The sequence below is a fragment of the Fusarium poae genome, chromosome 1 (assembly GCF_019609905.1).
Source record: "Fusarium poae strain DAOMC 252244 chromosome 1, whole genome shotgun sequence".
NCBI classification, from domain to species: domain Eukaryota; kingdom Fungi; phylum Ascomycota; class Sordariomycetes; order Hypocreales; family Nectriaceae; genus Fusarium; species Fusarium poae.
Window position 1 is genome coordinate 3,467,555 of NC_058399.1, and position 14,276 is coordinate 3,481,830.

At 48.5% G+C, this 14,276-nt stretch overlaps 6 protein-coding genes across 6 annotated transcripts; 4 read left to right on the top strand and 2 right to left on the bottom strand.

Moving 5' to 3' along the window:
• Window positions 1-555: 555 nt before the first annotated feature.
• On the bottom strand, window positions 556-2,682 carry FPOAC1_001138 (uncharacterized protein; the record flags this gene model as incomplete). Its single annotated transcript, XM_044845744.1, has 1 exon — window positions 556-2,682. The coding sequence occupies one exon, from the start codon at window positions 2,680-2,682 to the stop codon at window positions 556-558; it is 2,127 nt and encodes a 708-aa protein (XP_044711660.1).
• Window positions 2,683-3,568: 886 nt separating this feature from the next.
• FPOAC1_001139 (uncharacterized protein) lies at window positions 3,569-5,655 on the top strand (the record flags this gene model as incomplete). The annotated part of the gene is made up of 6 exons (XM_044845745.1): window positions 3,569-3,617; window positions 3,687-3,806; window positions 3,867-3,913; window positions 3,973-4,436; window positions 4,487-4,938; window positions 4,991-5,655. 6 exons carry the CDS (start codon window positions 3,569-3,571, stop codon window positions 5,653-5,655), a joined length of 1,797 nt encoding a protein of 598 aa, XP_044711661.1.
• Window positions 5,656-6,771: 1,116 nt separating this feature from the next.
• Window positions 6,772-7,611, top strand: PCN1 (DNA polymerase delta processivity factor; the record flags this gene model as incomplete). The annotated part of the gene is made up of 2 exons (XM_044845746.1): window positions 6,772-7,243; window positions 7,304-7,611. The coding sequence occupies 2 exons, from the start codon at window positions 6,772-6,774 to the stop codon at window positions 7,609-7,611; spliced, it is 780 nt and encodes a 259-aa protein (XP_044711662.1).
• A 1,084-nt stretch (window positions 7,612-8,695) lies between these two features.
• Window positions 8,696-9,991, top strand: FPOAC1_001141 (uncharacterized protein; the record flags this gene model as incomplete). Its single annotated transcript, XM_044845747.1, has 5 exons — window positions 8,696-8,749; window positions 8,811-8,821; window positions 8,871-8,950; window positions 9,014-9,344; window positions 9,409-9,991. 5 exons carry the CDS (start codon window positions 8,696-8,698, stop codon window positions 9,989-9,991), a joined length of 1,059 nt encoding a protein of 352 aa, XP_044711663.1.
• Window positions 9,992-10,308: 317 nt separating this feature from the next.
• FPOAC1_001142 (uncharacterized protein) lies at window positions 10,309-11,311 on the bottom strand (the record flags this gene model as incomplete). The annotated part of the gene is made up of 2 exons (XM_044845748.1): window positions 10,309-11,169; window positions 11,216-11,311. The coding sequence occupies 2 exons, from the start codon at window positions 11,309-11,311 to the stop codon at window positions 10,309-10,311; spliced, it is 957 nt and encodes a 318-aa protein (XP_044711664.1).
• A 1,387-nt stretch (window positions 11,312-12,698) lies between these two features.
• FPOAC1_001143 (uncharacterized protein) lies at window positions 12,699-14,173 on the top strand (the record flags this gene model as incomplete). The annotated part of the gene is made up of 2 exons (XM_044845749.1): window positions 12,699-13,211; window positions 13,262-14,173. The coding sequence occupies 2 exons, from the start codon at window positions 12,699-12,701 to the stop codon at window positions 14,171-14,173; spliced, it is 1,425 nt and encodes a 474-aa protein (XP_044711665.1).
• Window positions 14,174-14,276: the final 103 nt, after the last annotated feature.

The window sequence follows — 14,276 nt, forward strand, 5'->3', positions numbered from 1 at the left end:
GGGTGAAGGGAAAGGGGTCTCACGATATCATTTCTTTCTTATTTTCTTGTTGTTTTGGGATACACCACATCACGTTGCTTTATCTGCATATTATGACGAACGGCTTTTCTTTTGTCTACTAAGTTTGAGTTATGTTTTACTTCATTTACCCATTAATGACGTACGATGTCTTGATGTTGGGAAAATTACTATATTTGTTATGTTCAGTTCATTAGGAAACTTAGATCCGTGGTAATGACATAGGAACGATGTTTTTGCATGTATAGTTTGAGTATGACTTATATGTTTCTGGCTTCGATTTTTTTTCGTTTCATTGTCAGTGGGTTCCCTCGTAATCTATTCGTCGGGAGCTATCATGTGCCATTGAGCCATTATGACTTTGTACTTGTTTGTTCTATACCATCATAATTCGTCGTCACGCCTTTTGGCATTAGTCCACCAGGGCCACCCTCTTGGTGGTATCTTACTATTCTCCTCCCCTATGTTCGTCGTGATTTGCTTCTCTTTCCTCAGAGTGGATATATTTTACCATCCAATAACCATGCAGCTATATGTCTAAAAGCTTGCACTCGCCATAGCCGGCGTTTGTACTTCTCGACGCTCGAGTTTCAGGAGTGACTTGACATCATCTCTCTCCGCCTCATCCTTCGAGTGACTGTGAGACTCCCTGCGTGGGGTCTCTTGCTGATGTAATGAGCTGGGAGAAGGCAATGGTAGCGTCTGTGTCATTCGATTTCTGTTGGTCCATCTCCACCCATCAATTGATACCGCAACCTTTTGTGCCTGTTCTTTTCCGCAAAACTGCTCTATCTTCCTGACCAGGTATGCAAGTCGTGCTTTGCGGCCCATCTTGCCCATCTCAAGATCTTTGAGTATAACCTCAGCAAGCATTTGCACCAAAGACTGAGGCAAGGGTTGCCTGGAAGCTTTGCCGAAGTTGATGACCTTTTCGATATATCTTAGACGCGCTCGCATTGTCATACCAGATCGCTTCATGTAGAGCTTCCCTATCTCCACGAGAAAATCCATTGTATAGACTATGCCATGCCTGATAGGATTATTCAACTTGTTCAAGGACTTTTGGGGGTGAAATTCGGCAACCCGCCATATGAGATCGGCAGGTAGATCGGCATCTGTTATGATGACCTCCAAGTGACGCGCCCATGCATACCAGGGTAATTTATCCGGATTTGTCTGTTCTTCATTGTAGAATTCCCAGATGGTGAGTGCATGGTGAGGATCCTCTTCCGTTTTTACCATGTCAGAGACAATCGCGTTGTGGTTTGGCAAAAGACGGACTGCCTTCATTAATGTACCAAGTTGACCACATGCGTCACTGGTGAATGAAAGCGCCCTAAGGTTAGCTTTGCGCTTCTTCGCGTGTCGGTGGAAAGCAGAATCGAGTAAGGCCGCCCAAGAATGAAGTATTGAGGGGGTTTCGGACCACTGTTGTAAATATTCTGGGCGCAACTTCCATTGACTCTGGTTCATGAGGCGAAGAGCTGCGAATTGCCAGACTTCTGACTCGGTCCACTCGCTTGTGTCGAGGGCACCTTGAACCAATTTCGTGAATTCCCTTATCTTGAGATCAGGGGTAGTGGCTAGTTTGAGCAATAAGTGGTACGCCAGTGTACGTCGCCCTGTGGTATCTGTACTGTTCTCGAGGCAGAACTGAGATAATTGTTGATAGACATCCATATTCGATGGACCCGTAACACCCAACATCCGAGATAAATAAATATTCCGGCGTAAAATTCGAGTTGACAGAGGCCGCGAAGGTTTTTGCTGGGCCTGACATGCTTCCAGGAGAAGATGGGCACGCATAACGGCAATGTAGTCGTCGGGATCCAAAAGGATTCTTTCAAACTGTCGAGTTAGTCTTAACAGTTCATCTAGAAAGTCGAAAGTCGTAGCCTGAGGTGTCATCTGGAGTGCTGTATTGAGGCATTGGTACCATAAATGTCCACCAAAAACATCGCTGGTAGGGCGAATTCGGTTGTCGTAAATGCAATGAATGATTGAAATCCATTGCCTCGCGAGCACATAGTCGAGAACTTTAGCTGGGACACGGCTTTTGATAGCTTCGTCGAAGGGGTTAAGTGAGAGGATAAGATCGTCTGCTGATATCGTCTTCTCGTCGATCATATCTAAAACCATTAGAAGGTAGGGTTCGCATACTTTGTACAATGCTCTTCCATCTTCAACGTGTCCAAATGAGGCAAGATTTTCGCTGAGCTCGGCGAGGGATTGTTCTATGGGCGAGAGAGTCGTTGTTTGCGGCACTGTTGTAGTGGTGATGGGTGGACTCTCTGCACAGTCTATATCCTCCAGAGATCTGAGAAAACGCTCAAACAAGCCAAACTTTTTATGCCGTCGATCTTGGGGTCGAGTCGGTGCCTCCCATTTCCATTTGCCGAGGTCGATAGGTAACTCAATTGACCAAGGAAAAGGTGAAGGATGAGAATTGGGGACAATTGCTGTCATATGTCGCTTGCCCAGGCGGCGTCGGCTCTCAAGCGGACCTGGACAAGAGCTCAAACTCCTTCGGGGGACAGGATAGACATGATGGAATCGCTCAACTGCTCGAGCCAGCATAGCATTGGTGACCCAAATGCCTTCTGGTGAATTTGGTATTGGGCGTGTGCCCGAACGACAGTGCGGGATGAGGCATCGTCGAGGCATTGGAGCCCTAAAGTATTGTCGCGAAACCGGCATTCAACTGGGTATTAACATTGCGATACCGTATCGAGTCGAGTCGAACCGAACCGAACCGTAGCTGTGCCGGGGGTTGTTGAGCTGATGTCATAAATATTGAGGTTGTCGATGAGCTTCCAACATTGAGAATTTAGCTCCGTGCGCGTATGGAACTTATTGACCAACCAGAAAAGAGAGATTACCCCAGGTTCTTTCCGGCGGAAATTGATGGTGCCTCAGGCTTACCTGATCCATACTCCACTGTTTATGTGCAAGCAGGCGAGATGTTGCTATTCTAATGTTAGCGCCTCCTTGCTCCGCCATGAGCAGCTCATCTTATCGGCCAGACATAATAAGACAAGCCCATGTGTTCAAAAGCCCGCTCCAGAACCCCCTTTTGCTGCGCGCTGATACGCCGCGTCCTGCATCCTCCTGCATCTTGTTACGTCGTATGCTGAGAGCTGCATGAACAGCACTCGCTCGGATCGAAATTACGCCTGTCCAGGTCAAGCTTAACGGTTCCAGGGTACTTTCACATACAGCGTATGTAGCGGCACATCACTGCTTTGACAGGCAGTCAATAGCCCAGGATCCCTGTCGTATTGCTCGGGGTTGACCACTGAACCGCGTGTACGGACCGTACGGTGAGCGTGGAGCTACCCTAATTAGGAACATCGACCACCCAGCTGGTCCCTGTTCGCCTTCTCGATTACTTCTAGTCGCCTTCTCCTGAGCAAGACACTGGTCAGCATAACATCATAACAACAACAACAAATCCTTTGAATACGATACGATTTGCACCTCCGTCGACAATTTTCGCTCGATGGCTCTGTGTGATATCTTATCGACCCCGACGACGTCACAAAGCAGTTAGATGGAGCCAGTAGTATATGAAGAGACCCCGTTTGCCGACTACCTCAAAGGTGAGGAAGCTCCCTCTCGGTCCCACGGGATATTTCCTTTTTCTTCGCAACGATCTAACATTGTCCAAGATGAGGGAGACGAGTCGCAGGCCGACTGGGCGCCTGGTATAATAACACCCGAACCTGAATCTTCGGCAGGCCGTTCCAGTCCTTCGCCTCCCTCGAGCCCTTCTCCGTTCGCGCCCACTGGTAGACCCTTGGTGAAGCCGAGGTTTCGAAACAAAGCTCCAAATGCGCTTCAATTAAAAGTTCCTCAACAACAATCTGGGCTTCGATCTGCAAGTGGGAAGTACTCGGTATGTCGAGTTGCGCGACCAACATCAATCAACATTACTAAACAATACCCTTGTTATAGGCCGCGGTAGCAGCGAGTATCGATCGTGCTGATAACGCTAAATTCCTCGAACAATTCCGATACACCATCATCGCCTCGCAGCTTCTGAGTGGTCATTCTGGACTGGGACAATCACAAATTGGCAGCGGGGGACCAAGCCCGTCATCGAACAATCAAAACTCGATTTTGTCTACCGAAGGATTCATCGCATCGGTCCTTGCAGCACTGGCTGTTGCGGTGGTGTTGAGTTGGCTTCTCGGAGGTGGGGTGAGCAAGAAAAGACTCATATTTCTGCTCCTCTTGTGCGCAGCTGCAGCTCTCCTGGGCCAGGTTTACATGAAGCGCCAATGGCTGCGCTATCGAAGGTCGCAATCGCTTTCCGAAATCACCTCTTTCGTTGAGCACTCTCACAACTTCGACAGTGCGACTGGGGCGGCTCTATCTCTGATACAAGAGGTAGAGCTAGTCTCCCGAGGCTACCGACTGTTGGTCTTTGTTGTCCTTCACATGTGAATTTTTGCTAACCAATATACAGTAGCGCTCCTCTGCCACCAATAAGCCGCATAGAAGATCGTACACAGACACGAAGATGTGTCAGGTTGCGCAAAGCTTTGAGGCACTCCTTTGCCGAAGTTCTCACGTCCTACAACCAAGTTTGCACAGTTGTCAATGGGTTTGCGGAACAAACGGATCTGGAAAAATACTACGATATATACGACATCACCGATTTCGACATGTCTGACGCCCGCCAGGGTCTCACCGATGAGGATCTGGAAGATCCCGAATCGTTAAGAACCCTCAAGATTCTCGCCGCGCGTTTCTCTACTATTCGAAAACTATTTCTTTGCGCCCTTCTAGCTCTGGATGCCGACAGCGACGCGAATGATTTACTCCGCTGGACCACAGCGGTAGAATCGCTTTTGAGCTTAAATAACTCAACTCAAGCGGCGCATTCTAGATTGCAAGGCATCCTCAGCGAGGAAGACAGTGAGTATTTTATATTCGATTTTGACAATCAATCGCTGACACACGCACCTAGATTTCACATCTCCTCCGACACCGATGAATGCTCTTACACCAGGACGGGAACGCTGGCGGGCCCAACTTCGGAAGCTCGGCTCCCTTTCAACTGGAATCAGGGGTTTGCAAGCCAAGCTGCAACTGCTTCGAGAGGAATCCGATAGAAGTTTGAACGACTCGAGTGATATTTCAGAGCTTGGTCCGAATCTCATGTCGCAATACGAGTCGATTGGCATGGATCTGAAAGAACTCATGTCAGCGTGGGAAGAGGGCAAGGCAGCTCTAGCGCTCGGTATCGATAGAAACGAAAAGAGGCTGTCGTCCATGAGTACCTTGCTATCGCCCGTAAGCTCTCTCAGCGGTCTCACGACTGTCGATGAGAACGGCGGGACGGCTGCTGCGCTCAAGGCCCTGACAGGAGAGTCTCCTCCGAGCTCCGACTATGCTGGTTCCACTGAGCAGGATTCGCCAGAAGTATTTGAAGCCGTCGCCCTACCTCGACCAAGGAGTATGTTCACCAGAGAAGAGAGGATAGCCAAGGTTCGCGAGGAACGAGAGCAAAAGGCCATTGCCCGACAACATGTCGATGCTACCAAGGGCATGCTCCGTGAACTGGAGACAGTCATCAACTTACGGCCGCGGACCCGTGCAAGTGCACCAGCAGCGCGAATTCCGTCTCTGTAGGGATGCTTTGTTTCATGAAACTAACAATAAGTCATCATCAATCATTATCATTATGTCTTTCCTACACGCATGTTCTTGGCGCATTTTTCAGTACGCGCACTATCAATCTGGATCACCATCGACTTTACTAAAGCTGTTTTCTTACACTCGCTATCAATTTACGATACATCACTGGATCTTCTCAGATGGATGGACACGCCAAGCATTGAGAGGCGTCACGACGATACGCTACGCACTACTTTTCTATACAAGGCACTTTTATTTTCTATAGACAGGCCATCGGGGGCCCAGGCGTTTCAAGGATCAGGTCTGGATTATTTGTTTGAACAATATGCTATCTCAAGAGGTCAGATTGTGAATGTCATGTCACATTCTGGATTCCCTCAAAAAAGCTCAGGGTAAAGCAATACCCGACACATCAAAATCCTTATTTTAGGAAATTATTTTCATTTCTTGTTTAGGAAATAATGAAACAAAGGGGGGGCCTTAATTATTGCCCTTGTATGATAGACATAAATACAAAATTTAAGAATTGCTATTATTTATCACGAGGTTTTATTGTCATCGACAAGGCTCCAATTTAAGGGCATATTGCATAGTTTGTGATGATCTGTACGCATCATCTCGTACGCCTTACCTTGGGGCTGGCATCGAGTGGGGGGGCTCTTTATAGAAGCTCCAAGAAGACGCGTCGCGTATGTCTGATGGTGTGGCGCGTTAAGTGACAACCTACCCTACCCACCTTGGTATGGAGCTGTTAGCAAAGTGCGGTAGCCTAGCAATTTCGCGACCGACTAGCCTAAGCTAAGGGAAGGTAAAGGCCATCCATTAGACTACCACCTGCATCTTTCTTTCTTTCTGCAAATTCACCCAGACATCATCATCTTCCCTTTTTCTCTATTCACACATACTCCGTACTACCCAAATAACACCATCCATATCAATCTCGTCGTCTTCTTTCAACTAGACCCTTGTCTACTCCTTTACATATCCTCTCTTCTCACACTCACACAGTAAGTCCCCTAGCAACCATCACCCCGCCCTTTCCATTCGCGTGGCAGCTCTGTTCACCACCTGAAAAACTGCATCAACAGACAGTTAACAGACGTATCAGAAATGTTGGAAGCACGACTCGAACAAGCCTCCCTTTTCAAGAAGGTGGTCGATGCGATTAAGGATCTGGTCCAGGACTGCAACTTCGACTGCAATGACACAGGCCTTCAACTCCAGGCGATGGATAACTCCCACGTTGCTCTCGTCTCCATGATGCTCAACGCCGAGTCCTTCTCTCCTTTCCGCTGCGACCGCAATATATCCCTTGGTGTTAACCTCACATCTCTCACCAAAGTCCTGCGCGCTGCTCAGAACGAGGACGTCCTCACACTCAAGGCTGAGGATGGTCCTGATGTGCTGAACCTTCAGTTCGAGAACGTTGAGAACGATCGTGTCAGCGAGTACGACCTCAAGCTCATGGACATTGACCAGGAGCACTTGGGTATCCCCGATACCGAGTATGCTGCCACCATCAAGATGCCTTCCATGGAGTTCCGACGTATTTGCACAGATCTCATGGCCATGTCAGAATCAGGTTAGTTTCTCGCCAGTCTCTTTGCCGTCTTTTCCTGTTATCTAACAAATGCCCCAACAGTCCAGATTGATGCTTCCAAGGATGGTGTCAAGTTTTCATGCACCGGCGATATTGGCAATGGCTCTGTTACCCTCCGAAGCAACACCAATCTCGACAAGCCCAAGGAGAATGTAGAAATTAAGCTGGACGAGCCCGTCTCTCTTGCATTCTCCCTCAAGTACCTTGTCAACTTCTGCAAGGCTGCTGGCCTGTCTGACTATGTCAGCATCTGCCTCTCCAACGAGGTCCCTCTATTGGTGGAGTACCAGATCTCTGGTCAAAGCCACCTCCGATTCTACCTCGCTCCCAAGATTGGTGACGACGATTAGATGACTGCCATTGTATAGTGCGATACTGTCCTACGACATGAAAACGAGCTTGGCGTTTGTGTTTAAAGGGATATGGCCAAGTAGTTCTGGTGGAGCATGTGTGATAGGAGAGCAAGCAAGAAATAAGGATACCAAGAGTCACATCTGCTCAATCAGAGCCTTTCTAGGCATCTCGCGAGATATGTGCGAGTAGTGGCTGAGTGAATACGAACAGGCTAGATAGGAAGATCCAGGAGCGTCGATCGACCAGTGTTGACGAACGATAATGAAACTATAAAACCGTCCCCGTTGGATTGAAGCTCTCATGGCATGACATCAGCCCTCAGGATTGTTGGTGAATTTTAATATCGGCCTATGTCTTTGCTATCTTGCCGTGTATGAGTATGTCCGCCAAGTATTTCCCAGCCTAGAGGTAGAAATGTTAATCATTGTTTTTCAATTCTCTAGCAACATCTCATATCAAATAGTGACTATCTTGATGCGGGGCAGTTTATCGGAGGCTGGCGGGGCACGAGATTAAATAGAACTCACTAGCAACATTTGGCCGTTGACTCAATGGCATATCCCAAAGTCTGGAGAATCATTATTACTAAGTACTGATTTAAGTCATTCAATCCTGTTACTCATCGGAACAGATAGATAGAGAGAGTCAAGGTAAGCAAGTATTCGATATTTCTGCTGTATCAAGTTCGACTTCCACGTATCCCCAGTTTGAGTCAAATTTCTTAGATTTAAACTCGTGACTAATAAGCGCATAGATACAGCTCCCAGGACGCCGCAATCAAGTTCTAGAACTTCCCTCGACTTCTTGGTCAAACTTAATACTCTTTTCCCTTTCCTTTTATACTTTGTCCCGTTTCTCCTTAAAAGACTTTGCATTGTAACCACCGAAATTCGGCGAAAGATTATACTGAAAGCCTACGCTTATCCACTGACGTAGAACAAGAGGTTTTGTCCAAGTGACGTCTCCCTCTACGACTCAAAGACGTTGTTGGCCGAGTTCACTCTCACCTATCTTTACGGACCTCACTATCTGCTGAGAAGCAAATAGAGATATCTTCTAATTGGCCCTTATCTCATCGTCATGTCTACTGTTCCCACGATACCGGATACGCGGGTTCTCGCGGTGGCAAGCCATGTACGTAACCTGGACGTGCTCATTTTCGTACGCTGAATCAAGGCTGACCATAGGTCTATAGGTTGTCTCTGGGTGAGTCCTATCTTGTTCATAGAAACTAAGAGAAATTAACTAGTCCTAGTTACGTGGGTAACAAGATTGCCGTCTTTGTGTTACAGTCTCTAGGATGTGATGTCGCAGCCCTGAACACAGTCCAGTTCAGTGAGTACACAATTCACACAACAGTAATGAGTCGGCATCTAACCTGAATCTTTACCCAAAAAGGCAACCATACTGGATACAGGCAATGGAAGGGAACGAGAGTCTCAGCACAAGAGATTATGGACTTGTGGGATGGACTGAAACAGTCATATCTGGATGACTTTGACGTGATGCTTTCTGGCTATATCCCAGGCGCCGAGGCCGTCGATACCGTCGGAAAGATAGGCCGAGAGCTCAAAGACAAGTCCAAGGATACGCCAGGCAAGTTTTTCTGGGCTCTCGACCCCGTCATGGGTGACAATGGAAAGATCTACGTCTCTCCAGAAGTTGTGCCCGCTTACAAGAGACTCATACATGATGCTGATCTCATCCTCCCAAACCAATTCGAGGCCGAGTACGTTCTGAAGCTTCTATACCATGATATGTGATTCGCAAGTCATTCGCTAACCGTGAAAAAGGTTGCTCTCAGAGGTCAAGATCAGCGACATGGACAGCCTCCGAAAGGCTATACAGGTTCTTCACGACAAGTACAAAGTTCCTCACGTCGTCATTACATCGGTCAATCTTGAGGCACCAGATCACCCCCCGTCACACCTTTCAGTGATCGGTTCCACCATGACATCCACCGGCCAAGCACGCTTTTTCAAGATCGTCTTCCCATCAATTGACTGCTACTTCAGCGGCACTGGCGATATGTTTGGCGCCCTCATGGTGATTCGTATGCGCGAGGCTGTTTTCAACGCCAACGAGGTTCTGCGCCACACGACCAGCTGGCTTAGCGACGATTCTGTGTCTGCCACTGATCTTCCGCTTGCGCGAGCGGCGGAAAAGGTCCTGGGTAGTATGCATGAGGTTCTTTCCAAGACGTGCGAGGGTATGAAGAAGGTTGTTGAGCGCACGACGGGTGATATGAAGGCCGAGGATCGGGAAAACGATACAAAGGTGCATCTCGTGAAAAGCAAGGCGGCTGAGTTGCAGCTGGTGAGAAACTTGGACTGCTTGAGGACGCCAGCAACACAGTACCAGGCGAAGGCCATGTAGAAACATCACCGTGTGTTTCGTATAGGCTGAGCTGGCATGACATGACTGGTTGGGCGTAGAAATGGCTAAGAATAGACACAATGTGGTAGAGAACACTGAGGAAAGGCGTCAATTAATTGTTTATTTATAGGGCCTGTTCATCTTTCTTTTGGGTCAATACGCTTGACATGGCACCATGTTGTCGTACACGAAGTGCGTGCCTCAAGGTATATATGTTGTGTCAAAGAAGAATTGATATCGCGGCCCGCACGGAGATACTTTGTCCAATGTTGACGGCTTACCAGAGATCCTCATTCAAAGTACAGTATTATCTATCCTCAAGTTTCGAGATCCCGTCCGAAATCGACCAGTCTGAGCCTCATCGCATCTCTTGGGTGAAACTGCGCAATTTTGGATCTTACCAAGAATCGTGCAGCCGCTGATTCACGCGATAGTTGTACGTAGGATGCCGAGTTATCGCCCTGAGCTTCAGAAAGAGTGTTGAGAAGCTCCTCTGTGAGCTGCCTCATTTCTGTTGCTGCTGCTGTGACCTCATTCTGGCGTCCAGATCCCTCAACAGCCGCTTGACCCCAGATCTCATCAATCCTGCGCTGCCTCTTGTCGTCTTTGTTGGTAGCCTCCTTTGGTTTTTTAAGCTTTCCTTGAGCATTAAACCCAGCAGCCAAAGCTCCTCCGTCGACGTCCATAAGATCGCCAACAACTGGCCCACCCAGCTCTTCCGCCGCCAGCATAGGCGCCAAATGATTGGCGATAAATCGAAGCAGAACTTTCATGAGCTTGGTAGTATCTCTATCAAAGTTCTTCTTTTTCGCTCCGAGCTCTTGTAGTCGTTCCTTTGCGCCCTCTTCTGGAGTAACATTGGTGCTTGCATCCACTTCATCGCGCAGTGATTGTATTCGCGCGGTTAGTGCATCACCAAGAAGGTTTTGGTCTTTGAGACGCGACTCATCAGCTTCAAGCTGCCGCGATAGCTGCTCATGAGTTGAGCGCTGAGAATCAAGATAGATATTTGACTCTTGGATCGTTTGGTGGGTTCTACGCAGAGCTAACAGCGCCGGTAGCAAAGAGTCCGATGATGGGAGAAAGGGGTCTGACTCTGTCACCTCTTTGAGAGCTGCTTGGACGACCCGCGTTTGACCGGCCACTGACTCTGGGAGACGCAGTTCATTTGATCGAAGCTATTGAGATTAGTATACGAAAGTCAGAGATGATGCGAGCTCATACCCTTTCTAGCTCTTCCTCATGTTGGCGGACTTGTTGCTGGAGCTCTCGTAGGGTTTGATCGAGACTGGCTGTGTATGCCTGTGCCTGTGATGCCATAATTCGAGATCTTGTCTAGGAATGATGTGGTTTGATAGTTCAGCTATGAACAAGATATGTTTGCTATGAGAGTCGACGTGGCTGTGATAATCGAGTATTGATATATAGGTATGAGAAGAAGATGTGGGCGCGTCTCAAAGCTGGTCTTGGTTACAATTTTAGTGTTGGTGTTTGTTTATTACGGCTTTTCGTACCTTCAATCATGTAGTGTTTAATTGCTGCAATATTCAATGTTTCTGATGAGAGTAGTAAGTGAGCTACGAATAAAATAAAGGTTTCAAATCTCTATCTCTTAATTATCTCGCTATTGTTAAGTCGTCAATAGATTAGTAGTGAGTGATATCGCACTGTAGAAAGGTACTGACTGTGGAGTCGTGCCTACCTGAGCTTTCCACTTACCTTTCCAGTGGGCAAGAACGCTGCAGGGCCCAAGCTTCCTCAAGACGCCAAGCACGTGACCCATTCAGCATTCTCCATCTGATGGATCCTCGCAGGGCTGCTTCTCCCGCTTTCTCCCAATCTCCTCACTCCAACTCAAGAGCACCTATCGACCTCTCTTGTCGTGTCGTATCCTTTCCCCTTCCCCTCCCCCCTTCCCTTTTTATCCTCGTAAGATTTTTCGTCTTGTTCATTCTCAGCGATTGTCCATAATCGCGTTTTTAGAGGGTTACTTTTTTCTTTCTTCTCTCTTAACCTTCTTTCCCAGGATCGGTCCTTTGCGACAACCTAACTTAGTCTGTACACTAAGTTCAAACACCGCGCTCCGATACAGTGAGAGAACCTGTCCCCTTCTCGTCTTTCGACAGTTCGCGACGAGATATCAACCTATCGGAACCCGCTCCTGCGCTTCGAGCTACCGATAGATTGCGATCGATAAACCTCGAGTCTCCGCTACAGTCAGAAGGTTTGAGCTGAGCATTGCCTCTTTTTGCTTTTTAAAGGAAGTCCGTCCGTCCCAGTATCGATCGCTTCACAATCTCCTCACAACCGTTCAACATCCTCATCACGAGATCATCATCTCCGCCCTTTCTCTCTCCCGCCTACAAAGCAATTCAGGAGATTTCCCGGGTACCCATTTGACGCCCGCTGAAAAAGTTCTGGAACCCGTCCTCCAAACACACGAGACTCGAATCCCTTCTCCTTCCATTCTATCCAATCCAATTCAATTCAATTCAGCCCGCAACACGTATCGTCCTTGCGCGACACCAGTCACTTCACGAATACTTCACCGAAGCGCGCACCCTGCGAAAGTCACTACACCAGCACGTTTTCCTTCGAAAACCCCTGAGTGTATATAAGACAAGCAATAAAAAAAGAACGAAACGTTTCAAATTCTCGACTGTGTCTAAAGGACTAAATTCGTGTGAACATACCAATTACAACAAAAATGTCTGCTTCTCCCACTCAGCCCACGCAGTCGGCCAAGCGCCCCTTGGAAGAAGCCTCCTCGCCTTCGCGCTCTGGTGACCAGCCTGACGCTAAGCGACCCGCTCTCGACAAAACCAAGCACGACGACGATGACGATGTCGAGGTCCCTGAAGCTCCCGTCGACATTCCTGCGGATGACCATGACGACAAGGTCAATGGGGCCTCCAAATCTGAAGACGACGACGATACCGCTGTGGATCTAGCATCCGACACGAAAGCTTCGGCTGCCGCGACTGTTGCTGCCTCTTCGTCCAATGCCGTGACATCTGCTGCCGCCCACGATGAAACCTCGTGGATTCATGTTCGGGCTGTTATCTCTAGCCCCGAGGCCGCTACTGTTATTGGCAAAGGAGGCGAGAACGTCTCTAACATTAGGAAGCTGTCAAACGCCAAGTGCACTGTCAGTGACTACCAGAAGGGAGCAGTCGAACGCATCCTTACTGTCAGCGGTATAGTGGACGCTGTGGCTAAGGTATACCGGCCTCTTCCGAATCCATTGATTTTCGCGTTAACGTGATTTAGGCTTTTGGTTTGATCATCCGAACACTGAACAACGAACCTCTCAACGAATCCTCAACTGCATCCTCGAAGACATATCCTCTGCGACTACTAATTCCGCACATTCTCATTGGTTCCATCATTGGCAAGGGTGGTGCCCGTATTCGTGAGATCCAGGAAGCTTCTGGTGCTCGGTTGAACGCGTCTGATTCCTGTCTACCTATGTCGAGCGAACGATCTCTGGTCGTTATGGGTGTTGCTGATGCTGTTCACATCGCAACATACTATGTCGGTAGCACTCTGCTCGAACAGCTGAACGATAGGTTCGGGGGTCCTGCTGCATCTGCGTACGCAACACGAAGCGGAGCCCCTGCTGGTTCAATTCCAGGAGGCATGCAGGTTGTCCCATACTCGCCTCAGCCCTCTTCAGGTCACTATGGACGAAGTGAGAACTATGGCCGCCACAACGACCGTCGCTCTCATCACATGCCACCTGCGCCTTACCCTCAACAGTACCCCCCTCATGCAGCCGCTCAAGCTAACCCTGCCATCCCTATGCATTACGGCGGTGCGCAAGGAGGAGGTGCATACGGTGCTGCTCCCCACGCTCAGCCTCACATGCCTCCCCACACAGGTCCCCAACCACACGCTGGTGCTCCTCAGGCTCAGCCCATGGGCGGCGCGATCCCTGGTGGGCCCATTACCCAGCAGATTTATATTCCGAATGATATGGTCGGTGCTATCATCGGCAAGGGTGGTCAGAAAATCAATGAGATACGACAAATGAGCAACAGCGTGATTAAGATTAACGAACCACAAGATAACAGTAACGAACGACTTGTGACTATCACGGGCACGGAGGAATGCAACCGCATGGCTCTTTACATGCTTTACTCTCGACTTGGTGAGGTTCAAAACAGATCCGTAACCAACTAAGTTTCTAACCTTGGCAACTTCACAGAATCGGAAAAACACCGCGTTTAATTTATCCTCCAACGCTAATGCGACAACCTTCGAGCGATTTACGGAATACGATGAA